The sequence below is a fragment of the Panicum virgatum genome, chromosome 5K (assembly GCF_016808335.1).
Source record: "Panicum virgatum strain AP13 chromosome 5K, P.virgatum_v5, whole genome shotgun sequence".
NCBI classification, from domain to species: Eukaryota; Viridiplantae; Streptophyta; class Magnoliopsida; order Poales; family Poaceae; genus Panicum; species Panicum virgatum.
This window is the reverse complement of record NC_053140.1, coordinates 18,170,929-18,198,788: the sequence shown is the minus strand read 5'-3', so window position 1 is coordinate 18,198,788 and position 27,860 is coordinate 18,170,929. Positions and strand designations below refer to the sequence as shown.

Below are 27,860 nucleotides of genomic sequence, written 5' to 3'. Positions count from 1 at the left end.
GGAGTCAGCTTTGCCATTTAGAGAGGCTTTTATGAGTTAGGAAGGCAGGACTCCAACTATATATACTCCCCGTCACTTGAAGAGTGGCAAAGAGCTAAAGTGGTCTGCAATTTGTTAAAGGTATTCAAGAAAACGACAAATGTTGTTTCTAGTTCAAAATACCCCATCTCTAATCTTTATTTTCATGAAATATGGAGTGTGAACGAAGTATTGGACAAGGAAACATCAAGTCAAAACCCAATTATTGCATCTATGGTGACAGAAATGAAGATGAAGTTTGAGAAATATTAGAAAAACTCATACTTATCAAATTGCATACCAGTTATACTTGATCCTCGATTCAAGTTTGGATTTGTTGAGTTTCGCTTAAACAAGGCTTTTGGAGAGACAGCTAGTGTTCACATTGATAAAGTTGATAAAGCTATAAGAAGTTTGTACAATGGATACTCATTTGAAATGGGAGAGTCCTTTAACTCTGCTGCTCAAGAAGGTGAGATTGCAAGTTCAGGAAAAGTTCACTTGTGGTCTGACTGGAGTCAACACATGAGTTGTCGGAGTAACCAAGTGACAGGAGAACTTGATAGATACTATCTTGATGATTTATTCCCGTGTGATGATGATAGCTTTGACATTTTACACTGGTGGATTGTGCATGGAGTGCAGCCACTACTATGCGTCTTGATGCCTCTTGTGAGCATCAATCAACACAGTCAGCCAAGAAGCAGCAGAAGCAGAAGAGGAAGAGAGCCTTCTCTGAATTGGATATTGTCGATAAAGAATCTTTATTCTGCTGAATGGCATCGAGTTGCATCTTGTTCTGATGTACACTTTTGTCGTTGTTAGCTTTTGATGTGTGCTAAGGCCTTGTTTAGTTCTTTACATGTAAACGCAAAAAAGCCGTAAACGCATTAAAGTGAAAAGGAATCTTGCTAATTTGAAGTACTAAATAAAGTCTATTTACAAAACTTTTTTGCATGGTTGGGCTGTAAATCGCGAGACGAATCTAATGAGCCTACTTAATCCATGAGTTGCAACAGTGATGCTACAGTAACCATCCGCTAATTATTGATTAAACATAGATTAATTAGTATCATTAGATTCGTCTCGCGATTTACAACTCATCTATGCTAAAAGTTTTGCAAATATACTTCATTTAGTACTTCAAATGACCAAGATTCTTTTGAAATTTTTTTTGCAAAATGAACTAAACAGACCCTAAGTCGATTGGAACTGTGTAAGGTGTGGGCTATACTGAGTTTAGTTCACATGTGCTCATTTGAATTATGTTGTGAATGCTGGCTTCTTGAACTGGGCTGGAGGGGGCGTTTTGAGATGTAACTAGGCTGGCAGATGTCGGCAGGTGCCTGCAGCCTGCTTAATATTTACCGCAAAAACCCAATAGGAGATTGCAGGTTCCTCAGCTAACTTTGGCGGGCTCTGCATAGCGTAGTGCTGCAGGCGATGTGGGTGGCCCTGCAGGCTTCTGCAGACGGGCCCGCCTGCATCTTGACTCGAAATCAAGTGGTTCGCCTCTGCACTTGTGTCAGCTAGCTTTTGATATTTTGGGAGGTATTCGCCATCACTCCAATAATGTTGGAGCATATATATAGATATCATTTTGAAAAAAATCACCCGCTGAAAATGAGAACCCAGTTGGATGGATGGTCGGTAGAGCTGGTTATACACCATGACCTTTCGCGTTCGCGCGCGGGAGCAAGTAGACCAACCACGGCACAAGAGGGGGAAAAAATTCCCGGTGGTGGCGACCATCCATCTGCTGCCGATCGAGATCCCTTTTCCTCGTTGGAGGAGCACTTGTCTCTGAGTGCTCAACTTGGACTGCAACTTTTCTTTTCCTAGTCAAACCTCCTGTGGTGAGGCACCGGGAAAACGACGGCCGCCACGCCCACGCACCACGACGGCGGCGGCGGCGGCGACGACGATGAAGTAGGCAGGCAGCTGGAGCTGTGGGAAATTAATTGAAGCCAAGTGCGCTGTTGCCGGTTGGTAGTAGTGGTGCGTTGGTGTTGCTGAACTAACAACCTGCGGAGGCGGCCTTGGGCCAACACATGCACACGCGGGTAGGGTGGGACGAGCTGGCCACCGGCCTTGACTTGACCAAGAGCTGGCGTGGCTCAGCTCCAGCGGCGCTGACTCGCCTCGCCTGTCTTCTCTTCTCCAGCTGCACCTAATTAGGGATGTAAATGGTAGTATTCGAATTTGATTCGGCTTGGAAGGGAAGTTATATTTCTATGATGTCGATATCCATTATAATCTTATTCGACAAAAACTAATACTATCCGTATTCGACTCCATATTCGAACACAAATATGAAAACAAATATGATATCAGTAGTATCCATCCGTATCCGATCCGTTTTCATCCCTACACCTAATACTAGTCTCTTCCTTTTCTTTCCTTTTTTTTCTTGTCCTTCTCTGAACAGCGGGAGCCTGGCTATGTAACACGTCAAGTTACCAAGCACGACCAAGTTTTTTTTTTTTTTTGCGAGCAAGTTAAAACTCCATGAAACAACGCCTATGTATTTCCTTTCTTTTGCTACAAAAAAAAAGTAGCATACTCAGCGTCAGGGCCGGCCCAGGGGGCCTGCCAAATACCTAAACCATTCATTTAGCCCACCAGAACAGAAACAACTTGGGAAATGAGGTGCAAAGGCCCAGACTTTAGCATGCAAATTACTTTAGTAGTGGGCTCCCTTCTCCACCGTGAGCCCAGCCCACCAGGATGAGTCATTTCAGCCGTTAGAGCGTTTGCAGAATTCAAACTTTTTTCCTTTCTGCTACGCATGCCCATGGCGTACAACTGGGCTAACTGCGCACCAACGCGCGACCAATGAGGACATAATCTGATTTATCTTTTTGACGGCATAATAGTCTAATTTAATTTTGACCGACGTGCGTCGTCTCATACAATTTGCCACGTCCCCCACCAGACCTGCCATGACACAATTTCACAGTCCCGACAACCACAGATTGATCATTCACCGATGGTGCAAAGGTGATGGTGGTAGGTTCAGGCATCAGGCCACTTCTTTACAAATGGTGCATAAGTACATTCACATGCTGCAGTCAGTTTCTTTACATCATGTTTGCTGGCAAATCCCTGGAGATTCACAGATATCGCGACCGCCAGGATGCGGTTGGAGCACAGAATGGATACACAATGCAAGAATGCGATCAGATAATCAGCAGTTAAGCCCCACAACGTGCTGAACTACTGTTACAATTCAGTCACTGTTCAGCTGCTCTATCATAGTGTCGATCGGCAGCGATCCTAATGGCAATGACGACTCCAGGCGCTCGAGCATGTCGAGTTCAAAGTGTTCGTCGTTGCTGAGATCAGGTGATTGATCAAGCTGGTCCTCTTGGTTTCCGGCAACAATGCTCGTTTCAGACTCATCGTTTATGTACTCGGCACTTGTACATTTGGTGTCCACCTCGTTGTGATTGGCCACAACCAGAGCTGGAAATGAGTGCTCCACTGCCTGAGATGTGATGCTGAACTCCTCAACCCTCGTCAGGAGTGAATCGGGTGTGAGAACGTTTGCTTCGGCATCATCCAGCAGCAATGCCAGAGACGAGTCCACTGCACTCTTCCACAATTTAAATATTTTGGGCCTTAATACTTCTCTTACCATGACTTGAGCGCTGACATCGGTGGCTTCATCGGTATCTACAAACAGTTGGCCTTATTATATTAATTCCATGAGTACAAGTTGACAATATTAATAGCTGGAGACACTAAATGTTTTTTCCAGTGACGAAAAGAATGGGCAGATCATTTTTTCATGCCACAAATCTGAGTGTAAGTTTGAATAAAAAGCATGGAGCATCTGATAAAATGTGTGCAGGAAGAGATGCAAAATGAAGAGACCTCATAAAAATCAATGACCAAAATGCTATTCTAAAGAAAATGAACATGGATATCATATAAGCAAGACCAAGATAATCACTGAAGGTTATGTATGCATACCTGAACCACTCACATCAGTTGACACTGTCGTATAATTCTTTGGAACTTTTGGAATGAGAGTCAGAGGCTTCGAGTATCTGGATTTCCATTCTTTGCCTCGGTACATTAATATCTGTTCATTATCAAATGATAAAAGAACACAAGGAACAAGATCCTGCATATATATAGACATGTCAACGATTTCAGCTAAGGGGTCGGAAAGAGGGTATACACAAGATTCATTTCCACTATAGGTAATCAATGAAACTCAGAAAATCATGTGGATGAATCGGACCCTTAGTTTTGCTCCTATCTTTTTGTAGTCACTTGGATTCAAACCCTCACAATCAATCTTCACTAGGTCATTTCCTTCAAAAGCATCTCGCACATCCTTGACAAGAGTGATATATATTCCATTTTTTGCTGCAAGATGCAGAATACAAGATAAGATGGTACAAAATCTTGAGAGCAAATGTGAAAAGAAAAATCAGGAACCATATGCTAGAGACTATTCACAATTAGGTTTGTATTACGGCACTTGGATATGCTAAAAATGTAATATAGTATGTGGTGTGGAACAGGAATCAGGTTCCTGCTGTGGGTAGGCATCCCCATACTGCTTCTCATGTCAGAAGCATGAAACTAGTAAAAGACAGAACAAACCAAATAGGAAGGTCATCTGGTTTTGCAACAAGTACGGCGTGGTTATGCCAGGTAACCCTGGTTCTTAGAATCTGAACACACAGTTATCCATAAGAATCAAGTTGGCCCGTAAATTAATACCTAATTTACAAATTGGTGGCAGATCACACCCTTTTCTTCTCATTTCATCTGCTTCTTCTTTTGTAAGCCCTTCTGGGACTTCCTTGATGAGTTTTGGATATACAGGAGTAGCAGGTTTCCAGAGCATTAGGGGATAGCGAGGACGAGTCCGTGGGTCATAATGTCTCCCTCGATATAGAAAAACAACGCCACCTACTCTGTGAATAACCTTTCCACCTGACTTTTCCTGGAACATAATAGATGTTACTATAATACTATGTATGATAGTGCACTATAATAAAGTCCAGATGCTTGTATTGTTCTATTGGAAAAATACATAAGCATGCATACATGACAATTGAGGAATTGTTCCATGAGAAGCCAACAAGTATACATCCCTAACAATATGCAAGGTCTTCTTAGTCATCAACTCATACACTGGTCTAATCAAAATATGTGTAAGTATAGTTCACTACTATACTCATGTCGTTTTATAGGTTGTTCGAGAATAAGTGAATCACCTACCTTTCCCCAAAGGCCTGAACTGGTTAGTGCATACAACTCAATAAAGGTATTTGTATGGCTACTTTGGTCCTACTTTCTTACATTATTTCTTACCAAATAAAAAAAGGAGAATAATGTATAGTCCAAACAACAAGGCAAAATATTAGCAAGCTAAATTTATTTGTCGCTATGATCCTAAAATCCTACCCAACTCTATGCACAAGTATCATTTGAGTCCTCATGCAAGTTTGAACAGAAATAAAATAGAACATGCTACCATTCTTTTGAAATCTTAAAAAACACTCTAGTGTACCCGATATCATATTTTTGCACTGAAGTACAAATTACAAATTTTAGTCTACCTTGTGCAAGGGGAAATAGTTTTGCACCACATAATGGCATCCCAAGATGTCTGGGATGCAGGATCACATACTCATGTGCACAATTGCACATTTATATATAGTAGCAAACTGAGAATAGATACCTCAAGGTAATAACAGAGATTGTTCATATCGACAGTTGGAACACCTCGGCATCTAACTTTACAGATTTCCTGCCGCCTCCAATGACAATGTATCATTTCCAACATATTGTGAGTCAAGCCATCTCTTCCTACAGGAAATTGATCAGGAAATGCATACTCAAATCTACACTCCATCAGCAATAACATTTAAATCTGCAATAAGCCTATCATATCTGGTTGATCTAGTGGAAGAAATGAGCATTTGGAAGGTAGCAAGTGAGGATGGGTTTACATGTAGGGGAAAAATCTATCTATGGTCAAAACTTCGGATGATTGAAATTTGTCCCTCGTCTGCAATATACGCAAAACTTGCCCAACTCTGAAAACTAGTTCGAACACATCCCTCCCACTAGCGAAAGACGGTTAATTCCAATTCTGGTTCACATGACGCACCATGTTGTCTCCAGACGGCTAAACAACTCTCACTGGCTAAATAAAGCTAATAATAATGTGTTTCAACATCCGCTTATAATATATGTTGTATGTACTGTTCCCTCACCAAGAACCAGCCTCAGTGCTGGAAAACTGCCGCCTTATCACCCTGATATTCTTTCTCTAGAACCACTAAACCAAAGCACTGTCGATGACCGCCTACAATACGAGCCTAGGGACATGGCTACAGATTTTGTATAAGAGTTGAGAAGCCAGAAATTGAGTTGTTCTTGTTTTAAGTATGAAAAATATTGCCGCAGTTTCACTATTTCCTAACAATTGACTGAGTGAATAGGTTGAGATCATTGTAGTTCATGGGTGAAAAGTTTTTGGGTGTCACATCGGATGTTTGACCGGAGGTTGGAAGGGATTTTTGTACACTAATAAAAAAACTAATTTCATAACTAGCTTCGAAACGTTGAGATAAATCTGTTGAGCCTAATTAATCCATCATTAGCACACGTGGGTTACTGTAGCACTTTATGGCTAATCATGGACTAATTAGGTTCAAAAGATTAATTTACACGCAAATTATACGCGAATTGTGCAATTGATTTTTTATTTAACCACATTTAATACTTCATGCATGTCCAAACATTCGATGTGACTTTTTTGGCCAAAATTTTTTTGGAACTAAACAAGGATGGGCCTTGTAGTCAGTTGTTACCAATATTGAGCTGTCGGTTGTGCGAGATGTGAGGCTTGACGAGCTCGCGCACCTCGGCGCGAGTGAGCGGCTCGCCGAGCACCTCATCCCTGGTCCTGCCGTCGCCGGGGCTCACCCTGGCCAGGTCCCTCTGCCTCCTCCCCCTAACCTCCATCATGATCCCGTGCGGGCTCACCGTCTGCGGCGACTCCTGCCCGAGCGGCGTGTGCAGCCGCACGCCCCGGCGGCGCGCCTTCTCCTCCTTGGTGAGCAGCGGCGCCTTGCCCGTCCAGGGCCGCGGCATGGTCGGCGGCGCGAAGGGCAGGAACGCGGGCTCCCGGATGGCGAGCGGCGGCGCGCGGGGCGCCTCGGAGTAGCTGAACTGGAAGTCGAACGGCGCGCCGGGGAGGCGGAAGGAGAGGCCCGAGGGCCCCACGACGACGGCGCGGCCCGAGGCAGCGTCGGCCGGGTCGGCGGCGAGGAGAGCCTCGCCATCGCCGGCGGCCGCGACCGGGGGCACGGGCTTGCGGTACGCGGTGCGGAGGTGCGCCGCGCGGAAGGCGGGGCTGTCGTTGCTGGTGGTCGCTCTCGGACCGCCGTCTGCTGGTTCCTGCTGTTCTTGGGAACGCTGCTCGGGATGGTTCCTGGGGTGGCGGCGGCGAGGGGGGAGTGGCGGGAGGGGAAGGGACCGGTGCTGCGGGTAGCGGCGGTTGGAGAGGGGAGGCGGCGGGGCGGAGAAGAGGTTCGCGCGGCCGGCGCGGGAGGGAGCCGGCCGCTGCGGCGGCGGTGGCGGCATGGCGGGAAGCGGTGGCGGGGGACGAAAGGAGAAGACGAGGAAGGAGATAGCGAGAAGATTTTTTTGTTTTCCCTCGCTCTCTCCGAAAACACCAAACCACATGCCCATGTGATCGCCGGGGCTATCCTGGCCGTTGATCGGAGCTGTGGGCCCGCACTAATTGGGGGACCGTTGTGTTCTGGTGGAGAGCTGTGTTCGGCGTTGACAAGGGCATTCTCGGAACTCGCCTATGGCCATTAGGGTGAAAAAGTTTTTATGAAAGGCCATATTTGGTTTATAAGGTGAAAAAAAATTCAAAAAAAACAAATGCATGCATAGAGTACTAAACGAAATTTATTTGTGAAACCTTTTCACGGATGAGTATAATTTTTTCAAGACGAATCTAATGAGTCAAGTCCACCATAATTGGCTATAGTGATGCTACAATAACTGCACCTAATCATTCTCCAATCATGCAGTCAAAGACTTTATTAGCTACAGCACATACTATAGTATCATAATTGTGAAGGTTGTTTTGTAATTAGATTTCATTTAATACCTCTAATTAGTGGTCAAAGGGGCGAAATTTTTTTCACTCCTAACCAAACACGGCCAAAACTTTTCGCCCCTTTGATCATTAATTAGAAGTATTAAATGAAGTCTAATCACAAAATAATCTTCAAAATCATGGTACTGTAGTATGTGATGTAGCTAATACGGCCTATGACCGCATGATTAGGGACGGTTACTGTAGCATCACAGTAGCCAATCATGATGAAACTTGGCTCATTAAATTTGGCTTGAAAAATTACACCCATTCGTAAAAAAAGTTTCACAAATAAATTTCGTTTAATACTTCATGCCCATTCGTCCTTTTGTGAAATGAATTTCGCGGGGAAATCAAACATGGAGTATGTTGTTCTCTCTCCCACGCTCCTTCCTGCAGACACCTGCTGCTTCTCTCTCTCACGCTCCTTCCTTTGTACGTTACCTGCTGCTTCTTCCTTCGTTCCTCTCTTCTCTGAAAGCTACTTGCTAGTTCTCTTCCCGTTGCCATTCTCTCCTTCCTTTGTTCCGCCCATATCTTGGTACGATTTCTTCTTCGAAGGAGGATCCGGGGCCTTTCTCGATGCTGAGAGTACGTGCAGAGGTTGTGACTGCGGCAGATCGAAAAGATTCCGCCATCGACTTCGCAGTTGAAGGCGATGATGTTCTCAGCCGCGATTTGATGGATTTGAGCTTGGGTTCCGAGGAGAAGGTGCTTCCTCTTCTTTGCTCGTGTATTATCTTGAGTTCTGGTCGTATGAATTAGAAAGATTTGTATTGTTGTGCCACTTTTTATGGCCTGTCCACCATTGATTTGTTAGATCTGTAGTATTAAAAGTTGCATTTCCTGTGTAGTTTATAGTATTTGAAGACCTGTGTTCCGAATATAGGTCCTTTTTTTATTTTAACACATATTCTTAACTGACTTTTTTGTACAGAATAAAACTAGTGTTCGGGAGTTGGCTAATCGTGCGGATGCAAGTGGTTCCTTCTTTTCGTTTGCTGCTTCTGCACGGGTACTATTGCTCTCACGGCAATGTTTGTTTTGCTGATCCAATTTGATAAACAAACATTAATGTGGAATAAAATTTGTCTTCTGTACTGTGTCCCTAAATCTCTGTACTTTGCTTTTCGTGGGCTCTATTTGCCTTTACAACTAAACCAATCCTGCCATGTGATTAAATCTGTGAAGTTATGGACTATGGTATGCTTAATTTTCGTATTGAACCAAGGTTTTTGTTAGTTTAAGTATGGACACTTTATAGCTCGTGGTGTGTACTCCTTTTTCATAGTAAACCTTACTTTTTCATCGGATTAAATTTGTCAATGCTGTATATAGTGTGTGCTATAGTCAATTTTATTACTAAACAAAGTTTGCTTTGTGGTTAAATTAGTGCACTTTGTTTAATGTGGTTTAGGGCTATTTTTGCATAGTAAACAACTCCTGCTATGTTACTAAAGCTGTGAATTTTCGTATTGTGGTATGTACTTAATTTACCTACTCAACCAACCTTGTTGTGTTACTAAATCTATGAACTTTATAGTTCGTGCTCTGTCAATAATTTTGCTAGTGCTATGTGATTAAATCCTTGCAGTTTATACTGTGTGGTCTGTAGTAACTTTTATTTGGAAATCAAGCTTTGCTCTGTGACTAAATCTGTTCAAAGATTGAAGTGTGTACTGTACTTAACTTTGCTAATAAACAAAGTTAATCATGTTAGTAAATTTGTTTACTTCAAATTGTGTGGGCAGCATTAATTATGTCTGTGAGTCAAATTTAGGGTTTTAGGAATTAGGCGTAACGGTTCACGGTTTAGTGTTAGGGGTTTTATGGTTAGGTGGTAATGGGTTTGGGGTTTAGCTTTTTAGTGTTTAGGGTTTAGGGACCTAGAGTTTAGGGTTCAGAGTTTTTAGCATTTAGTTGTTTAGTGTTTAGGGATTTAGTTTTAGGATTTATGGTTTGGGCTTTAGGGTTTCGGGTTTTAGTGTGTAGGGTTTAGGTTTAGTGTTTGGGGTTTATGGTTTTAATGTTTAGTGTTTCAGGGTTTAGGGGGTTTAGGGTTTAGGGGTTTTAGTGTTTAGGGATTTATGGTTTAGAGTTTAGGGTTTTGGATTTTAGTGTGTAGGGTTCAGGTTTAGTGTTTGGGGTTTATGGCTTTAATGTTTAGTGTTTTATAGTTTAGGATTTAGGGTTCTAGGGTTTAGCGTTTTGGTTTCATGCGTTCGTTATTAGTCGTTTCTATTTGTTTGCATTAAAAATGTCCATCATTTGCTTGGGAAAAAATATTGGCTGGTGTCTCCTTTTCAATGAGTGAAAGTGATCTGTCCTCTTTCAATACATCCAAGTCTGCTTATTTCTTTGACCTTTACAAGCAGGTGAGACTTTTTGGTTTGGTTGGCATGTACCAAAGCTTCTTTTTTTTAAATCCATGGTTTTTCCCATTTTATGATTTTAAGCACCATGAAATTTTTGACAGGGAATAAAACAGAAACTAAAGATATCTCCAAGGATGGTTCTTCTGAATGTTCTCAAATCTGTTAGCATTGTGGACCCTGTCTTTACATCCGTTGAGTTTTCTGGTTCATTTCAATGCATTATTCAATTTGAAACTGATCTGCCCTGTGCTCGGCTACCTCGGATTAGCATATTGTAGAACTCAACTGCCTCTTTGTTCCAAACCCAACCTCCCATGAATGCATATTGTAGAACTCAACTGCCTCTTCTTCACAATCAAATGACAAGCCAACATATTCCTGGAAAATGTACCTTGGGTTCAGCCCAGCTTCTTTTGATTCACAGTATTTTCTTATTGACATTTCAGCTGCACCCATCCCTGTTGGTTTGCGGTAAGCTGCACAATCGACACCGTCCTTGACTCTCCTCCTGTATTAGAAGCATGGATATATCATCATTTATGAATACAATCTAGTTTTTTTTTCTAATATGTATTGCAATTCATTGTTCTGGAAAAACAAATACTGACCTTTTTTCCATGGAACTGCAGTGGAGTCGCGAGATGCCAGAGCCTCATTATTATCTTGGACAGGGCTTGCAAAACAGTTAATTTGAGCATCTAAAGCATCCATTGTCTTATTTTTGTTTCCCTCCCCTTTTCTAACCAGTTCACCCGTTGAGTAGAATATATCCCAATCAACTTGCTGAAGATCTTCTTCATTAGCTATTGGTAATGTTGACTTGTCTACAACAATCAAATCTTCAGGTTCATCAACTTCCTGAATATTTTCTTCTTGGGTACTTTCAGACATGTCCCTGTCACTCTCCAGTGCACAGCTTGTACTATCCAACAACAACAACAACAACATAGCCTTTTTTCCCAAGCAAGTTGGGGTAGGCTACAGCTTGTACTATCCAACTGATAAATATTTATCCCACTATCAGACGTGTCTTCAGAATCTGCTGATTCTTTATTTGTTTCGCAAACTACTAGCATTTGCTCCTGTGTTCCACTGCTGGTAGAAGGCATCGTTGCCATTGTCACTCCATATAGTAGTTGCTGGTAAGAACCCAGGACTGCTGACAAGAAAAAAAATTATGTTCTTTTTCCTCTTTATTAGAGCACAAACGCATAAATAGAAATCAATTACTCCTAAAACGAAATCATATTATATCTTTTCACCTTGTTTGACTTATCTTGTTTGTGTACTTTTTCTATAACCAAAGGAATAACATTGTAGTACCAAGTTTACTAAAGAAAATGCAACAACAGCTAGCTAGACATATTTTTGCTTTTCGCAGGTTTAAATAATTGGCATCGATCCATTTACCTTGATAGTTGTAGGGTGTTACACCTGACTGTCGGGTATCACAATTAGAGACACCTTAATCGGGGTACTAAGACCGCTTTTAAAAACACAAACACCTGTTAAGGCAACGAGGCCCACGGCCTCCTTCCAATCTGAAAGAAAGGAAATGACTCAATGAAGTCCAGCACGCGGCCCATTCACATCCCCCTCGAACCCGCGGAACGATCTCCGTCTCGCTCGAGGGTCCCTCTCGGGCCTGCTGGACAATCTCCGCCTCGCTCGAGGGTAGCGGATCTACCCTCGAGCGGGTGACTTATTTTCCGTCTCGATCGAGGGCTCCCTTCGGGACCCTCGATCACGCAACGCACCTCCGCCTCGCTCGAGGGTAGCGGATCTACCCTCGAGCGGTGGCTCATCTCCGCCTCGCTCGAGGCCGTCTCTCAGCACAAGGGACAAACAGCCCCGCCGCCCAACCGCTCGCCGTACGAAGGCATTGAAAGCCAGCCACTCTGCCACGGCTCAAAGGACAGGCGGCGTCAGGCCACCACTCCCACAGTAGATGTGACTCAAGATGCACAGCTGACGCGAGACAAATGAAAGATGAGTTGGAGAAAAAGCACAATGATTTGGGTTCTGTTGAAAAGGAGGCAGACGAGTTTTTGAAGGTACTTTTCGTATTTGTTTTGTTCAATACTAAAGATGTATAGCACATTCACACTCATAATTTAAATGAAATTCTATTTGATTTGGTAGAATTCGGAGAAGAAGCTCCAAGATGCAATACTCAAAGATGATGAAGAAACACAGGCAACTGCGAGGGAATTGCTGGAACTTGTTGATTCCATTGCTGAGCATAAAGAGTTCATGGAAGCATCAATTGCTCAGAGGCGGAAGGAGCTGGATGAAGCTGCAGATTTTATAGCATCTTTAGCATCTGAATGATAAATTGTGATTCCCCTTCTGATACTTCCTTGAGGTCTTAAGGTTATCACTATGGCCTATGTCAAGTTCATTCGACCTGAAGAAGCTAAGTACCTAAATGTTTAGTTCTCATTATTACTTGGTCCTTGCTGTGGCTGTATATATCTCATTGTGGCGTACATGAGAGCTTTGATCTCATTATGTTTTAGTATTGCCGAACAACATATCCCATGCTTATTACAACCTTAGCGATAACTTCCTCGTTCATTTATCATGTGAGTGCCTAATTTCTGCATTTATCCTGATATGGCTGTATGGCATTCCTGCAACTGCAACTACTATCATGCTAAGTGTAGAATTGGAGATGATTCTTTTGTAATTTCGATCATGCTAAAGTGTAGAATTGGAGATCATTCTTTTGTAATTTTGATGCAATAGATCTTTGATGGCAACGTATCCTGTAGCCAGTACATTGGTTGCAATGTTGCCATACAGCCGTCCAGAACCATCAAGCTCGTCAGATTTAAGTGCTGTGTTGCTAAGCGTGTAAAATCCAGGGTGGTGTGAATTGCATTCAGGTATATCTTCCATTCGGCAGATGTCTCAAGTTCTGGATCTAGGCTCTGGCACTTCGCTGTTAGTTTGACAAATTGTTTTAGGTTGACGATGGAAAAATATTCTGATGCTGATGCCATGACCTGTCACATTGATGCTAGGCAAGCACAGTAGGGAGGGGGGTTCCGTGGGTCCCGGAGGGAGGTGGCGTGGTGGACCCAGTTCGCCGGGCGGTGTGGACACGGAGGGAAGGGGGGCGCCCCACTGGCCACTACTGCCGCAGCGAGGGGAAATGGGCACGAGGCAAAGGGGAACTCGTAAGCTTATATAGTGGGGGAAGACAATGCTTGGTAGTGTAATATTTGAATTCGATAACCATTTTCTAAAAATGTTATTGTCAACTTTGAAACTTTGATGTCTCAGAAAATATACTCTCATTTAGTACAGTCTAAAAATGTTACTGTCAACTTTGAAACCATAATAAATATACTATAACAAAAGTACATTGTTCGAAACTACACTTTATAGGCTACGTGTTATTCTCCAGAACATTAAGTATTTGTGATTAGCAGTAGAAATTTAAATTTAATTACTCAAATGTTAACTCATAGAAGGACTTACCAATTGCTATGAAAACAATCCAGATTTAGAGGATCTATCAAATATTCTCGACATATATACGAATCCATCATAAATTGCTCCAGTAGACCAGTAGTTTTGACATAGGACAAAATATCGCAGAATGCTACCTCAACTGTTTATTTGAGTTCGTTTCCCGTTATAGTGGACAAATTTTAATTTGAAGTCATCAGCTCCACAAATGGTCATCTAAAAGGATACAAAAATTGCTATAAGAGGTAATTTGCAAGGCCAGAAAAAACGACTCATATGCTTATTTGCCAAAAAAAAAGTGCCACTGTGTGTGGATAGCATGTGTATTTCCTTTTTTATTTTTCATTTTTGTTTTTAACAGATTATGAATGCTGGTTTGTTCATGACCATCGTAGATGGTTCATGAGCCAACAAATGATATTCTATCACATCAATTGCAGCAGCTACATCTAATGACTGAAGTTAATACAATATCATGCATATATGGTTCGTAGCATTAGTGTGGTATCGATCACCATCACATCTAAGAACCACATAGTACACATAACCAAGATTTTTTTTTTGTAACCTACGCTAAGTTTGTGCACTTTGCAATTTTGTTTGGTGAGATCGCACTGTTCATGCAGAGTAGCAATCCTGGGTGTACCATTAAGACAAGGTTAGTTTAGAGCCTACGACAAATATTCTTCGTCGTGTCTCTCCATCATCCAGCAATTTTAACTTGCAAGGAAAGGCCACCTGTGTTGGCTGTTGCCATCCAGTACTGCAACCACGTCTATGCGGAATGCAAAGCGAAGCAACCAAAACCTGACGGATGCAGACCTGCAGTACTAGACACCAAACCTGCATACCCATCTGGCACAGGCGGCATTCAATTAATCTGTTGCTGATTGGTCTTGGTCGTACGTGGCTGCCACTTGGCAACAGAAACGGCACGGGAGTTGTGCATTTCCTTCTTATTGCGAGTGTGCTCTGAAACATTTCAAAAACAAAAAAAAGGTGTGCACTGAACATCAGTAGACAGGGTTCATGATGGTGTATCTAGCAATAATCAAGTCGATCAGGTATCACTGCAAGATGCATGAACAAAGAAAGAAATAAGAATTTGCCAACGCTACTAATAATATGCGCACTAGTTGAACATGGTACATGTACATGGTAGGATACATGGATAAATGCTCCCTCCGTGCACGTTTATAAGGCGCACACACTTATCAAGATTCAAATTTTATTATCTTTGACCAATAATTTTACTATTAATTTTTTACTTTTGGAATGTAAACTTTATATGATTGAATTCGTAATTAAATATATTTTACCATGATTATAAGTTTATAACCATCAATAATATATAATAAATAAATAGTCAATGAGTTATTTAGAAGACCATGCCATTTATAGTATGCCTTATAAACGTGGAAGGAGGGCATCGTATAAAATTGTTTCTTTCCTTTCCTCTTGATCGGGAAAAATATCTTTTCTAAAAGATGTGATCGCCCCAGCAACTCCACCGTTGAAACTTCAGCTTAAAAAAATATGGTGGTAACAAACTATTTCCACGCAAACAAATTGTTAAAATTACAAGAAGATTTACTATAAATAATTTAGAACTATTAAAATAAACACATAACAGATGTTGGTTGTCCAAAAGTAAGCGGTTTGATTACTTATAACTTTTTCTAAAAAACTTGAAATTAGATTCATCGAAGTAACATGACAGTTTTCTATTTCTTCACGAGTCAACGTGGACCGTTTCTCCTGTCCTCCTTTCTTTACCATTATTATAATCCAGGACGTCAAGAAATTAACAAACCTAGCTAAAAGGTACGAACAAATCTGCATCAACTTTGCTGGAGCACATAAATCAATATCTAGGACATCCAGCTGCTGCGTTGAAGATCCATTTCTCGTCCTTCTAAGAATATGAAATCTGCTATCTGGTGCTGCACCGGTACGAATAGCAATGCTTGCATTTGTTTCAAGAAAAGATTAGAAGCAGGACATCCATGGTATAGTTTATTTTCAACCGAGCAAATTAATCAGTAATTATGTAATAGTAACAAGCAAGGGATCAAGACATTTGGTCTTCCCAAGGAATAAAATCATTACTGTGATATTTTTCATAAATGAACGTTTAGGAGGGAGATTTAGTGGCCATGTCTTCTATGAATTTCATATAAATAGACCTTCTTCCATATATTATCAGTTCAATGAAAAGAGGATGGGTGAACTGAGCGTAGCTCAGCTAGTAAGATTCCTTATGGTGGAACCTGTTCATTCTAGTTTGAGTTCTTGACATGAGATAAAAAATGCTCATATTTTTCTGGATTAATTTTAGAATTTAACCGATGCTATTTTTTCTAGTGGTAGATGATGTGCCCATCAACAGTGAGATGCATGCGTGACTTCATCAATCTTGAGGATTTGATAGCCCAATCTCTCGGAGGTACTCATATGGGTAGAAATTGTGTGTGTATTTATAGAGATAAGTGTGCATGCGCGTATGCGGTGTCTGCATTTGTACTATGTTCGCAAAAAATGAAAAGAGGATGGGTAACTGAATGCACATTGGTCAAATTTATTAGAGGATCGTATAGAATTAAGTATGAAAAAAATGCACAACTTACAAGTGTACTCTATGTAACAAGCCTCACCCAATTATGTGGAAACATATTGAAAAGAACGAAAGATCAAGAAAACTTCAGTGGTGTGGATGTTAGTCATGCTTAAAAACAACTTTAGAAGTCTCAAGAAAAGCAAGTATATATGTAATCTTACCCCTCCAAAATATGCAAAAATAACTAGCTTTATATAACAATTAAGATCAAGATGGTTATATTTCAACAATACTCCCTCCATCATAAAAGGACCGTTCTTTTAGAAAATTTCAAACACATTGCTAATTGTGAGAAATCGGTTCCATACACTTCTCTATATAATTTTTTCTTGGTTGATATTGTTTTAGTTAGATGGATCTCACTACAAGCTAAAAGGACACACTTTGTAGAACCAAATTTGAATGCTAAACATGTACTTATTTTGTGACGGAGACATGACTTAAGAAAAAAAAAACTTGGTACAATGAAGACAAGTGAAGGTGGAACAAGGCATGGGAAAAATATGGAGTTGCTACGGGAAGTGGAGCTAAATTTGGTTCAAGCCCTAACCGGATATTATGGTGGAGTACCTATATATCTTCACGTTTTGCATCTGATGGTCCTAGCCACCTTGTTTTCATGCTCATCGCTGCTACCAATCCAGCCTCCCTACGCAGAGAGGTGGTAATGGATCATGGTTCTTATGCCATCTTCACAATCCAATTAGTCCTTAATCATTCTTAGAAAAAAACATATACTAGAAGTCCAAAGTCGTCTTTAAGCTTAATCCTCAATTTTATTTTTTTATTTTTTTTGAGTTATGGTAGTACATGGACGCCAGCCAGCCAGTGAGGCGCCAGATCAGGCGCAGTAAACCTTTGCATGTACAGATGTGTAGGGATGGCAAGAATAGCAAGCAAGCCGAGGAGGTCAGGTGTTTGCGTTCCAATTGGCGAGCGGTGGTGGTGGGGAGGCGCACACAAATGAGAGCGGAAACGGCCGAAGCGGAGGCAACAAGTAAAAAACCATCCGGAGGCCAGGCCAGGCCAGGGCCAGACAGCAACCACCAGGGGAGAGAAGGGGAAGGGCGGCGAGGGAGGCCTCCGTCTCGTGTCCCTTCCTCCTCCTCCTCTCCTCTCTCTCCGATTCTCCATCCATCTATTCCCCTCGCGCGGTCGCATTGTTCTTGATCCGATCCGGTTCCGGCCTCGCCGAAGAACAAGGTTGGAAGGAAAAGAAAAATAAAGGTGAATAATTCTCTATCTCTCTCTCTTTCGCTCTCGTAATATTGTTTTAATCACGCATGCCAACTCGTGAACTCCGCCGGATTTTATCCCCTCGTACCAAGATTTTGGTTTGTCTTCGTGGGATTCTGTCGCCGTCGGCCTGGGTGGCCGATCCTCGATCTCGCCGGAAAAGTGGATGATAACCGTCGGGTTCTTCAAACGGTGATACGGCTCGCTTTTCACTCATCGTTTTCCTGGTACGGTGATGCTGATAAAAAAAATCATGAGCCAATTCATCATGTGGCAAATTCCGTCTGTGTATTCACGCACGTCATAGTTGGGGGCCGATCTTCTCTTGTTTTCTCTAAGATCTTGTCTAAATCTCTTTATCTTCTCGTTTCTTCCTGCGACAAATGTCGAATCTTTGCCTGCAGACGTTCTGAAACACAGGACAGTTTTTTTTTGTTAAAGAAAATCAAGATGCAGATAGTTTTGAATAAAGACGTGAGATGCAAATGTTTTATGCATTTTGATTCGATACATACAGGAGTGATCTGAATATCTGTTTGTACAATTCAAGGCTAGGGATCCATGGGATGCTTTTCATGCTGCTCCGTGGCAGACGACGATGTTGGCAGGAGGAAGAAAGACGATGACTATGTCCCTATCCCTGCTCAAGGTTGCCACTTGTTTTGCACTTTTCTTTTTACTATCACTTTCTTTCACCGTGGTTGCAATGATCTTTTTGACAAATTCTGTAGATAGAATGATAGGTTGTCATACAACCAAGACAGTGGTTTCACAAATTGCTGTGCTATTTCATTCTCTGAGTGAATAATGCATAGCAATTGTCTAGTCTATGTCTTCTGACGATTACTTGTTCGTCGTCTAATTAATTGTATAATTGCAGAAAATTCTTTGGCATAACAAATGCGATTATCTGCTCCTCGTTAGCTTGCTTAGCTTTCTCCCTTTATATTATAAAGAAATGGGGAATGGTAATAAATATCAGGCATGCTGCTTGGTCGTCCACCTAATAATTTTTTGTACAAAGGCCTGGTGATCCTTTCATATTACTTTAGCTGTCTAATAGGTTGCACAGAATTCTAAACTCGGAGGAAGTCAAATTCTGCCTAACACCTGCGTTGACTGCTTTATGGATGTAGTTGAGTAAAAAAAATCTTCTGGTGTGTGTTACGGGCAGGCGAATCACAATGATAGGAATAGAAGGGGACCAGGATATTAGCTTGATTTCTTTTTTAAAAAGAAAATAGATAGTAGCTTTATTTCTTTTCTTGCTTGCCTTTGATTATATATCTCCTCTCTTTATATATAGAGGTTTACTGACCCCTAAAAAAGATATTTAATTTTATCTCTAACCCTAGCCCTAATGGAACTAGCCTGTAAAGCCCGGTCAGCCCAGTTGACTTGCCCATGACAGTGTGCCAACTGGTGTTTAAGAAAATCTATGTGAAATGATGATTTCTGATAGAACCAGCCTGTTGTACTGAATAATTCTGCAATGTCATTGCCAACTATATTGATTGTGGCACTTAGAGTTTACTAGTTCCCTATGGTGCAAAAATCTTGTGCCCCTAAACACACAAGAACAAGATGTTGACTTCTTTTACAGGTATCATTTGATTTAAGGCAAACCTAAATGATGCATGAATGCACCTTATTTGGGACCTTATTTGGTAAACTAACACTGAAAGACAACATATTTCTTAAGCACTTAACATATTGTAATCTTTATTTCAAAAAATTTCCCAATGCAGTCAGTAACAATGGACCTAGCCGTCCCCCAGCCCCAACCTATGCCACCCCCACAGGAAGAGCTCAGCCAATTGCAGTGCCGGCCATTCCCCTGGAAGAGATGAAGGAAATCACAAAGAACTTCAGCAATGATGCTCTTATCGGAGAGGGCTCGTACGCCAGAGTCTACTTTGGGGTTCTCAAAGACGGCACAAAATCTGCAGTGAAGAAGCTTGACTCCAGCAAACAGCCTGATCAAGAATTCCTTGTGCAGGTTCTGGTTCCTTTCCTTTATCCTCAGGTAATATATTTTCTCATTCATATGCCCCAGTTTTCACTTCCGTTTCTTTTGCAGGTTTCAGCCGTCTCAAGACTGAAGCATGAGAATGTTCTTCAACTTGTCGGATTCTGTGCTGAAGGAAACATCCGAGTTCTTGCTTACGAGTATGCAACAAGGGGCTCATTGCATGATATCCTCCATGGTATGGAAAATAAACCTTCTATTTATTTTCATAAGCTGTATTTCATTGTGATTGCTTATGCAAACTCTACTCATGTAACATTACATTACACATTTATTCATGATTATCCTGTCCCTGATGCGGGAGCCAATCAAACTTGCTTAATTTGGCTGCTATGCGGGTGATCCATAATCACAGGGAAAAAGGGTGTCAAGGGAGCCCAGCCAGGGCCACCCCTGTCATGGATGCAGCGGGTGAGGATTGCCGTGAGTGCCGCTCGAGGGCTGGAGTTCCTCCATGAGAAGGCGGAACCACGTGTGGTCCACCGCGACATCAAGTCCAGCAACATACTGCTCTTCGACAATGATGTCGCCAAGCTCGGAGACTTTGATGTCTCCAACCAATCCCCTGACATGGCTGCGCGCCTTCACTCCACTCGTGTTCTTGGCACCTTTGGTTACCATGCACCGGAGTACGCCATGACTGGACAGCTTAGCACAAAGAGCGACGTCTACAGCTTTGGAGTTGTGCTTCTAGAGCTTTTAACCGGTCGCAAGCCAGTTGATCATACGCTGCCACGCGGCCAGCAGAGCCTTGTGACATGGGTATGTGCCTTTAAATTCTTTTGCAATGATGAAAAGATTTGAAGCTAACGAAGTAACAAATCGTTTGTTACATGAAGGCTACACCAAGGCTTAGTGAAGACAAGGTGAGGCAATGCGTTGATCCAAGGCTTGATGGAGAATACCCTCCAAAGGCTGTTGCCAAGGTATAAAAGAAAACTTACCAAGATATTCTTCTTAAGAAATTAGTGTTATTACGGTGCAAAACTGAAACTGAAAAATTCACAGCACAGCAGACAGCACACTGCAAAACAGTACTATGGTCGGAGAACTCTGTTTCTTCTTCTTGATCATCTTATTTTGCAGTATGCCGCTTTGCTATCGCAACAAATTTATATGCTATTATTCTTACCATATCACCTATGTTTTCTTTTTCACCAGATGGCCGCTGTGGCTGCCCTGTGCGTGCAGTACGAGGGCGACTTCCGCCCCAACATGAGTATCGTCGTCAAGGCCCTGAGCCCCTTGCTGCACAGCCGGTCAGGCAACCGCCCCTCGGCCTCCTCGGCATCCTTATCCACCGTTGCAGAGCGTTCAGGACTGTGAATTCGTCGCCGCCAGCGATCGCCACGGATAAGGAGCTCCGGCAAGGGTTCAGGAAGGAGACCATCTTGTGGAGCGGGGCGCGTTGGCGTTTGCTGTGCGTCCTGACTCGGAGTCTTGGCGCCGGGAAGAGTCTCTGCGGCTTGTGCCGTGAATTGTTGCCAGCGATCGGTCCCCTGCTTTGTGTGTGTGCCTTGTCATCATACATGTTGTAGAAAAACGGTGAGCGATGGATGGATGATGCATATACTGTTTGGTCTCCTTTGGAATACAAAACAAAAATCCGGCACTTGGCCTCATTTGTGCAGTTTCTCCTTGCTCTGTTACTGCAACTGCAAAGTGTTGCTATGCATGAGGCCGGCCAGTAAATGTAGCATCTAGGGGCATATAGTGTAATCGAAAAGCATGCAAACAGGTCAGGTGCAGGTCAAGGACCAATGTCCCTATAACAAGTAGCATCAAGAGAGAACCCAACTGAATGCCATTTCAATTAGCTAACATATCGATTTGCATGTTGCAACGCAAAATAAAATCTTCTCTCAGACAAAACCGCAGGGCGGTCAAAGCAGTGCTAGATATATATAGAGCCTGCATATTTGATTCACTCTAGGGACATCTCATCTGAGTTAAGAAGAGTACTTGACAGCACCGGTGTCAAGAGGTGATTCAGATGGTGGTGCCATGTCCTCCCCAAGCATGCTCAGCACACAGCAGGTCATCCAGCGAATGCTCCCTATCCGGAGCCTCCACCATATGAGTTCCTCATCAGATCCCGTCCGCACATCGAATTCCTCGTGATCAGATTGTTTTAGCGCCAAAGATATTTAGGCCTTGTTTAGATGCATAAAGTTTTGGGTGTAAAACATTGTAGCACTTTCGTTTGTATTTGGTAATTATTGTCCCGCCATGGATTAACTAAGCTTAAAAGATTCGTCTCGCAAATTATAGACAAACTGTGTAATTAGCTATTTTATTTAACTATATTTAATACTTTATGCATGCGTTAAAAAATTCAATGTGACGGAAAATTTTGTAAAATTTTGGAATTTTGAAGGGAACTAAACAAAGCCTCATTACTGACTATTGTACAGTACTGCCCTACTGTGACTTGTTTGGTATTTTTTTTTATCTTTTTGTGCTGTTTTGGGTAAAAATGGCAATACATTGCTGGCTCACATGGGAGGGGGGACTTTCAATTGAAACATTATCATTACAAATATTACGGGGTTTCCGCCAGTATTCATGATACTAAGCCTGTACACACTGTTAAAAACTTACAGCAGCAATTGTCAAGATCACTGGTAAGTACATATAAATCGATAAGAAAAAAAATACCTTCTCTACAAATAAATGATAAACCGTTACAGCAAAAAAAAAAGAAAAAAAAAGAAAGGTAGATCTTCTTTCTTGAGCTCTTGTGTATTCAAGCTTCAGAGCCTTCAGTTACCAATTCGTCAGCAATGTAAAATGGAAGTAGTCTGATCCATGCAATGTACCAAAGAATGTAATACGAGAAATGCAAGCATGCTCATTTTGACGATGATGCTCTGCTCTTGCTTGGTTTGGAATCTGGATCACTCTTCTCCGTGTCGGAGTTGTTGTCCCTTTGTGAATCCATTTCTGTGCTCCCTCCACGGTGGTGCTTAGATCTTCTGTCCTGCTTGTGAGAATTTATATTTCAGTATGATAAGAATCAAAGGTCAACTAATATTATATATGAAGATTGAAGTGAGTATAAAATCAAAGCAAGCATTATACGAACTATGAACTAACAAGGAAAATTTCCCCTTTTCTGATAGTACATACCCCTCGAGGAATTGGATCATCTGATTCCAACATCCGGACAACTTGACCCATCTTCGGCCTCTTCTCTGAATCTGGATCCACACACCTCAGAGCGGTCAACAGTGCACGTTTGAGAGCTCTCGTCGAAGGCCGTGTCTCTATGGTGGGATCAACTACCTCCTCTGACCGCCTGCTAGCAACCATCATTTTTAGCCAGTCAACCAGATTCACCTGCAAATGGCAAAAGTATCATGTTCAGTTAGAAAAATAAAAGATACGATTTCATGTTTTCATGAAACAAACTGAACTATAGAGGGAAAATATGGCCTTCGTCCATTACTCGATTGTAAGTTTTTACTGATGTTGTGAAGAACACTTTAGCCTGGATGTGCTATTAATTTATGACCTCTAAATGTCAAAGTAAAATCTTCATTAAGAATGGTTACTGGTACTAGTATATGGAAACGTACTCATTTAAGCTGCTTTTATCAAGAAAATAGTTGGTATTAGTTGGCTCTTGAGACTTGACACATTATATTATACCTAGCTACCGTGATCTGGTACACTAACACATCAATCTATAACATTGCTAGTAGTTTTCCAATTCTAGGATAGCCAACCACTACCTCTACAAAATAAGTTAAGATGCCAATTCAGTGGCAAAGCTAGCAGTTACGAATGGCACAATGCATGATATCTACACGACCATCCACAAAATGTAGTGTTAGAAAAAAAATCTTAAAGCAACATCCATTTCAGCAATAAGCTCTAGCTTGTCTTCTATGTCATGCATTTCTTTGAATGTTACGGGCTTTATTAAATAAAAAAAATAGAGGAAGATGACCAAAGGTTCAGATGAACAAAACAACAAATAGAGTCTAGTTAACATCACAGCTTCAGGTGCCAATGATATAAAAATTATGTTCTGCCATGAATCATGAGAAAGATCAATACAAAGTTACAAATTGAATTGTGTAGGAATAACTGCATGTACAGAACAATTTCTTAGCCTACACAAAGCATTCCAGTGTTAAAAGAAACAAAACTGAACTTTGAGTATCACTCAATTTGGTGGGATAAGAAGCAGCCGAACGCTTCAATCCTAATCATACCTAATAATTTAAGCTAGTTCTAATGTATAGATTAACTCTAAAGCAAAGGATATTGACCAACTTATCACACCTCATTTGCTGGGCGACCATAGTCAACAGGATCCCTTCCTGTAATCGCTTCTAGGAGAACTACTCCGAAGCTGTAAATGTCACTCTTCTCGTTCAGGAGTCCAGTATTTGCATACTCTGGCGCCACGTACCTGTAATCATTCAATGCAGACCATCATGACCAAGTACTAACATACTTTCATTGAAATCTTGTTCAAGTGTTATGCAACATACCCAAAGGTTCCCATAACCCTAGTGGTGACATGACTCTTTCCAGCACCGAGAAGCTTGGCTAAACCAAAATCTGATACTTTGGACTCAAACTCATCATCAATCAAAATATTGCTGGATTTGATATCGCGGTGCACAACTTTAGGTTCAATCGCCTCATGCAAGTAAGCAAGCCTGCGACAGATACGAACAATCTTATTGTCATTTCAAACATTCACACATGAAAACACAGAATGGAGAAAATGTTTTGCTTTCTGAACCGACGAGAGGAGGAAAACACATTAACCAAGGTTGACAACAAATGAGGAAATGGAGATCGAATTTGGAAATTTGTAACTTCATCTCAGTACACTTAATAATATTAAGGGATGTTATGATATAATGTAATTACTATGACAAAATTAACTCTAGGTAGAAAGATATTGTTATTTGGAACCTTTGCAAAGAGATTATCCTGAGTTGCCACTGAAAATACAATGCAAACGATATAAAAGTAGCAGAGTTGCCATCGAAAATACAATGCAAATGATATAAAAGTAGCAAGAAGTTAAAGAGAAATTTGAACTAACGCTTTAGCAGTTCCAAGAAGAATCTTTATTCGGGCCTCCCATGTAAGGGAGCCACGCTGACTCATAGCTCCATGAAGCCATTGCTCTAGGTTACCATTGTTCACATACTCATAGACAAGCATCCTGAAAATTCAATTGGGGCTTAGGAATGATGCCATAGAACACCACACAATTATTACATTGAAACAGATTCAAAATTGTCAAGAGAGAGAGAGAAAAGGCATGGGGATTTGTTTCTGGGAAGACACATAACGGGGATATATGAAAAATGTCAATGGTAGTTGTAAGACAACACAAAACTAAATTACAAGATATTACCTTTGAGTACCCTCCACACAATAACCCAGAAGCCGGACCAAATTCTTGTGGCGAACATGACCAATAGCCTCAACTTCTACTCTGAATTCCTTCTCAGCTTGACCTCTATAAATTCACAAAACATCATTTGGAGAAACTTAATGAACTACTGAAGCAGGACGATAGCTAAGTAAGACAAGATGCGGGCAGAATAAACAGAGCCATCGAACTGACAACTAAGATCAGATAAGCAGGCTTACAGGTTATTGAGAAGCTTTTTGACAGCGACAGGAGAACCATTGATTAGCTGGCCACGATAAACTACACCATATCCACCCTCGCCGATAATGTTGTCCTTTGAAAAGCGATTGGTAGCAAGTTCCAGATCCCTCAGTGTGAACCAATGACCCCAACCAAGGTATGAGAACTCCGGCAGACCAACCAGAGGTGAAGGGGCGGTTATTGCATGAGCTGAAGCCTGACGAAACGTCCCTGAGCCTCCTTCCTCAGCTGATTGGAACCCTGCATCCTTGTCCATGTAGCGGAACGACCCTGAGTGGCTCTCATCACCACGCCTCGATTTGCTAACACCCAGATGGGCCATAACCTTGTCTGAATCCCGGTCGCTAGACTTGTCTTGGATCGTCATGAGGACCCCATCATGGGCTGCAAAGTCGCTTGCTGGCACTTGCTCCACCCTCACCTCCTTGATTTCCTTAGAAATGGCCGGAATTTGGGTGATTGGGATATTCGCGGAGGCCCGTCTTACCCTTTTCTTACTCCGGATTGTAAGCCACACAGCGACAAAGAAGACGACCACCATGAAAACTCCCAGGGCAATGCATACGACTTCCCATACTTTGAGATGCAAGGGGCCTGTGGGCGCAGAGAGATGATCCTTCAGAGTAGGGGAGGCCGTAGGTGACGACATGGCAGGATGCCAGCTTCCTGCTCCTGCAGGCAAAACAAATTCAGACAAACAAGTTAGCTGCCCAACCAGCCAAACAAATCACATCACAGAACGCAGGAAACTCTAACGAGCTTACGGCCCTCCTAGGATCGAAATGCAAATGCAGGCATCCGCCGCAATCCACGGAACATGAATATAGGAAGGACAGCTCCCCTTCCTGGAGTGGACTATATGGGAGCAGTTAAGACGGGCAGTACAAGGGGAGTACACAATCGTGGGCTGGAAGGGAAGCCCAGAAGGTGTTTACTGCAGCTGTGCTCCAATCCAACCCAATGGTGCACAGGGGATAATAAATTCCCGCGATGGCCATCACAGTACGGGTCGTGTACCGGCACACGCAAGGAGCAACAGCTAGCACATTTAGTTCCCCATCGCGTTTGCGGCTCTGGCGGCAGTGGGGAAGCCATCACAAGGGGGAAAAAAGATATTTTTCTTTTCTTTCCGAGCACAAGATGCACTTGCAACTCAATTTGGTGGCAAGAAGCCGAATGGCATCACCTACTGCCGATCTTGAACGCCGAGGAAGAAGCAGAAGAACCTAATCGAACCACAGATGGAGCCCGCGCAGCGCCAAACTCCACAGCAAACTGAATGGGGACAGAGTGAGGGAGGGGAGGGACGAGAGATTTGGATCTGCCTGAGAACAAGAACTGCTCTACAGAGCAAAGGAACAATCCGCCCAAGATTCCAACAAGGAAGGCCAGCCAGCTTACCAGCAGAACTAGAGCCCAGCCGACGCCCGAGAGGCCGGATCTCCGCTCCAGAAGACGGCGAGACGCCGGAGGATCCAGCGGAGACACACCTCCCGGCGGCGGCCTGTCCTGGCGCTGTGCGGCGAGGGAGGGGAGAAAGGGAAACGCGGGGAGGGAGATAAGCTTTCCGGCCGGTGGATGGACGGATTGGAGGAGCGGTAGGTGAGTGGTATCTGTGGAGTATTTCGGCGCCCGCTTGGCTTGCTTGCCTTTTCCTCCAAAGAAATCCGCAAATGGCGATGGCACCGCAACGCGGTCGGCGAGGAAGCGGAGGGTGGTGGTGGTGGTGGGGAGCAGCGGCGCAGGAGCGGCCGCAGGGGTAGTTGGTGCTGGCTGCTCCCTCTTTGCTGCTGTTTTTTTCTCGGAAGCATAAAGAAATGCTAAAAAGGGGGTGGATTAGTGGGGGATTAGATTAGGGAAGGGGTTAAAAGAGGCAGGTGGATTAGTGGAGCTCGAGCGTGTGTGACGTGGAGTTTCGGGGTCGGTGAACGGACCCCTCCGGACAGCTAATATACACGTGGCGTGGAGGAGTGGGCCCGCAGCCAGCAGGATGCGTGAGATGGCGCGGCGCTCGCTGTCTTTTCACGCCGCCTCCCAAAGCGGAAATGCTAGGTGGTGGTGGTTGGGTACAGGAAAATGAAGAGCGGGATAGGGATATACTCCCTCTATTTTAAATTATAGGTTATTTGATTTTTTTAACATTAAATTTGGCGACTCATCTTATTCAAAAAATTTATGCAAACATAGTCAAATTTAAACCATTCTTCGAGAACTTATATTAATAAAGCAAGCCACAACAAAAGAATTGATGTTTTGCACAAATTTTTGAATAAGACGAGTGGTCAAACTTGAGGTTGAAAAGGTCAAACGACCTATAA

The 27,860-nt window shown here is 42.5% G+C and overlaps 5 protein-coding genes across 6 annotated transcripts; 3 read left to right on the top strand and 2 right to left on the bottom strand.

Moving 5' to 3' along the window:
* Positions 1–3,008: 3,008 nt before the first annotated feature.
* LOC120706780 (CRS2-associated factor 2, chloroplastic-like) lies at positions 3,009–7,717 on the bottom strand. Its single transcript, XM_039991509.1, has 6 exons — positions 6,861–7,717; positions 5,723–5,850; positions 4,756–4,981; positions 4,268–4,395; positions 3,994–4,147; positions 3,009–3,693 (listed from the first exon to the last, which is right to left on the bottom strand). The coding sequence occupies exons 1-6, from the start codon at positions 7,633–7,635 to the stop codon at positions 3,248–3,250; spliced, it is 1,857 nt and encodes a 618-aa protein (XP_039847443.1). The 5' UTR covers positions 7,636–7,717; the 3' UTR covers positions 3,009–3,247.
* An 824-nt stretch (positions 7,718–8,541) lies between these two features.
* Positions 8,542–11,417, top strand: LOC120706778. Of its 2 annotated transcripts, none has more exons than XM_039991506.1 (3): positions 8,542–8,872; positions 9,099–9,176; positions 10,638–11,417. In XM_039991506.1, exons 1-3 carry the CDS (start codon positions 8,744–8,746, stop codon positions 10,812–10,814), a joined length of 384 nt encoding a protein of 127 aa, XP_039847440.1. In that variant the 5' UTR covers positions 8,542–8,743; the 3' UTR covers positions 10,815–11,417. The 2 variants fall into 2 exon arrangements, with proteins under 2 accessions (XP_039847440.1, XP_039847441.1); XM_039991507.1 differs by having other exon boundaries at positions 8,545–8,872; positions 11,166–11,417.
* Positions 11,418–11,519: 102 nt separating this feature from the next.
* Positions 11,520–13,302, top strand: LOC120706779 (kinetochore protein NDC80 homolog). Its single transcript, XM_039991508.1, has 2 exons — positions 11,520–12,590; positions 12,679–13,302. Exons 1-2 carry the CDS (start codon positions 12,519–12,521, stop codon positions 12,865–12,867), a joined length of 261 nt encoding a protein of 86 aa, XP_039847442.1. The 5' UTR covers positions 11,520–12,518; the 3' UTR covers positions 12,868–13,302.
* Positions 13,303–17,563: 4,261 nt separating this feature from the next.
* On the top strand, positions 17,564–21,522 carry LOC120706777 (pto-interacting protein 1-like). The gene is made up of 7 exons (XM_039991505.1): positions 17,564–17,857; positions 18,417–18,515; positions 19,615–19,865; positions 19,947–20,073; positions 20,251–20,657; positions 20,735–20,821; positions 21,057–21,522. The coding sequence occupies exons 2-7, from the start codon at positions 18,428–18,430 to the stop codon at positions 21,219–21,221; spliced, it is 1,125 nt and encodes a 374-aa protein (XP_039847439.1). The 5' UTR covers positions 17,564–17,857; positions 18,417–18,427; the 3' UTR covers positions 21,222–21,522.
* Positions 21,523–22,386: 864 nt separating this feature from the next.
* On the bottom strand, positions 22,387–27,375 carry LOC120706776 (probable receptor-like protein kinase At5g18500). The gene is made up of 8 exons (XM_039991504.1): positions 26,944–27,375; positions 25,521–26,214; positions 25,282–25,386; positions 24,964–25,086; positions 24,398–24,568; positions 24,186–24,315; positions 23,025–23,234; positions 22,387–22,875 (listed from the first exon to the last, which is right to left on the bottom strand). Exons 2-8 carry the CDS (start codon positions 26,189–26,191, stop codon positions 22,747–22,749), a joined length of 1,539 nt encoding a protein of 512 aa, XP_039847438.1. The 5' UTR covers positions 26,192–26,214; positions 26,944–27,375; the 3' UTR covers positions 22,387–22,746.
* Positions 27,376–27,860: the final 485 nt, after the last annotated feature.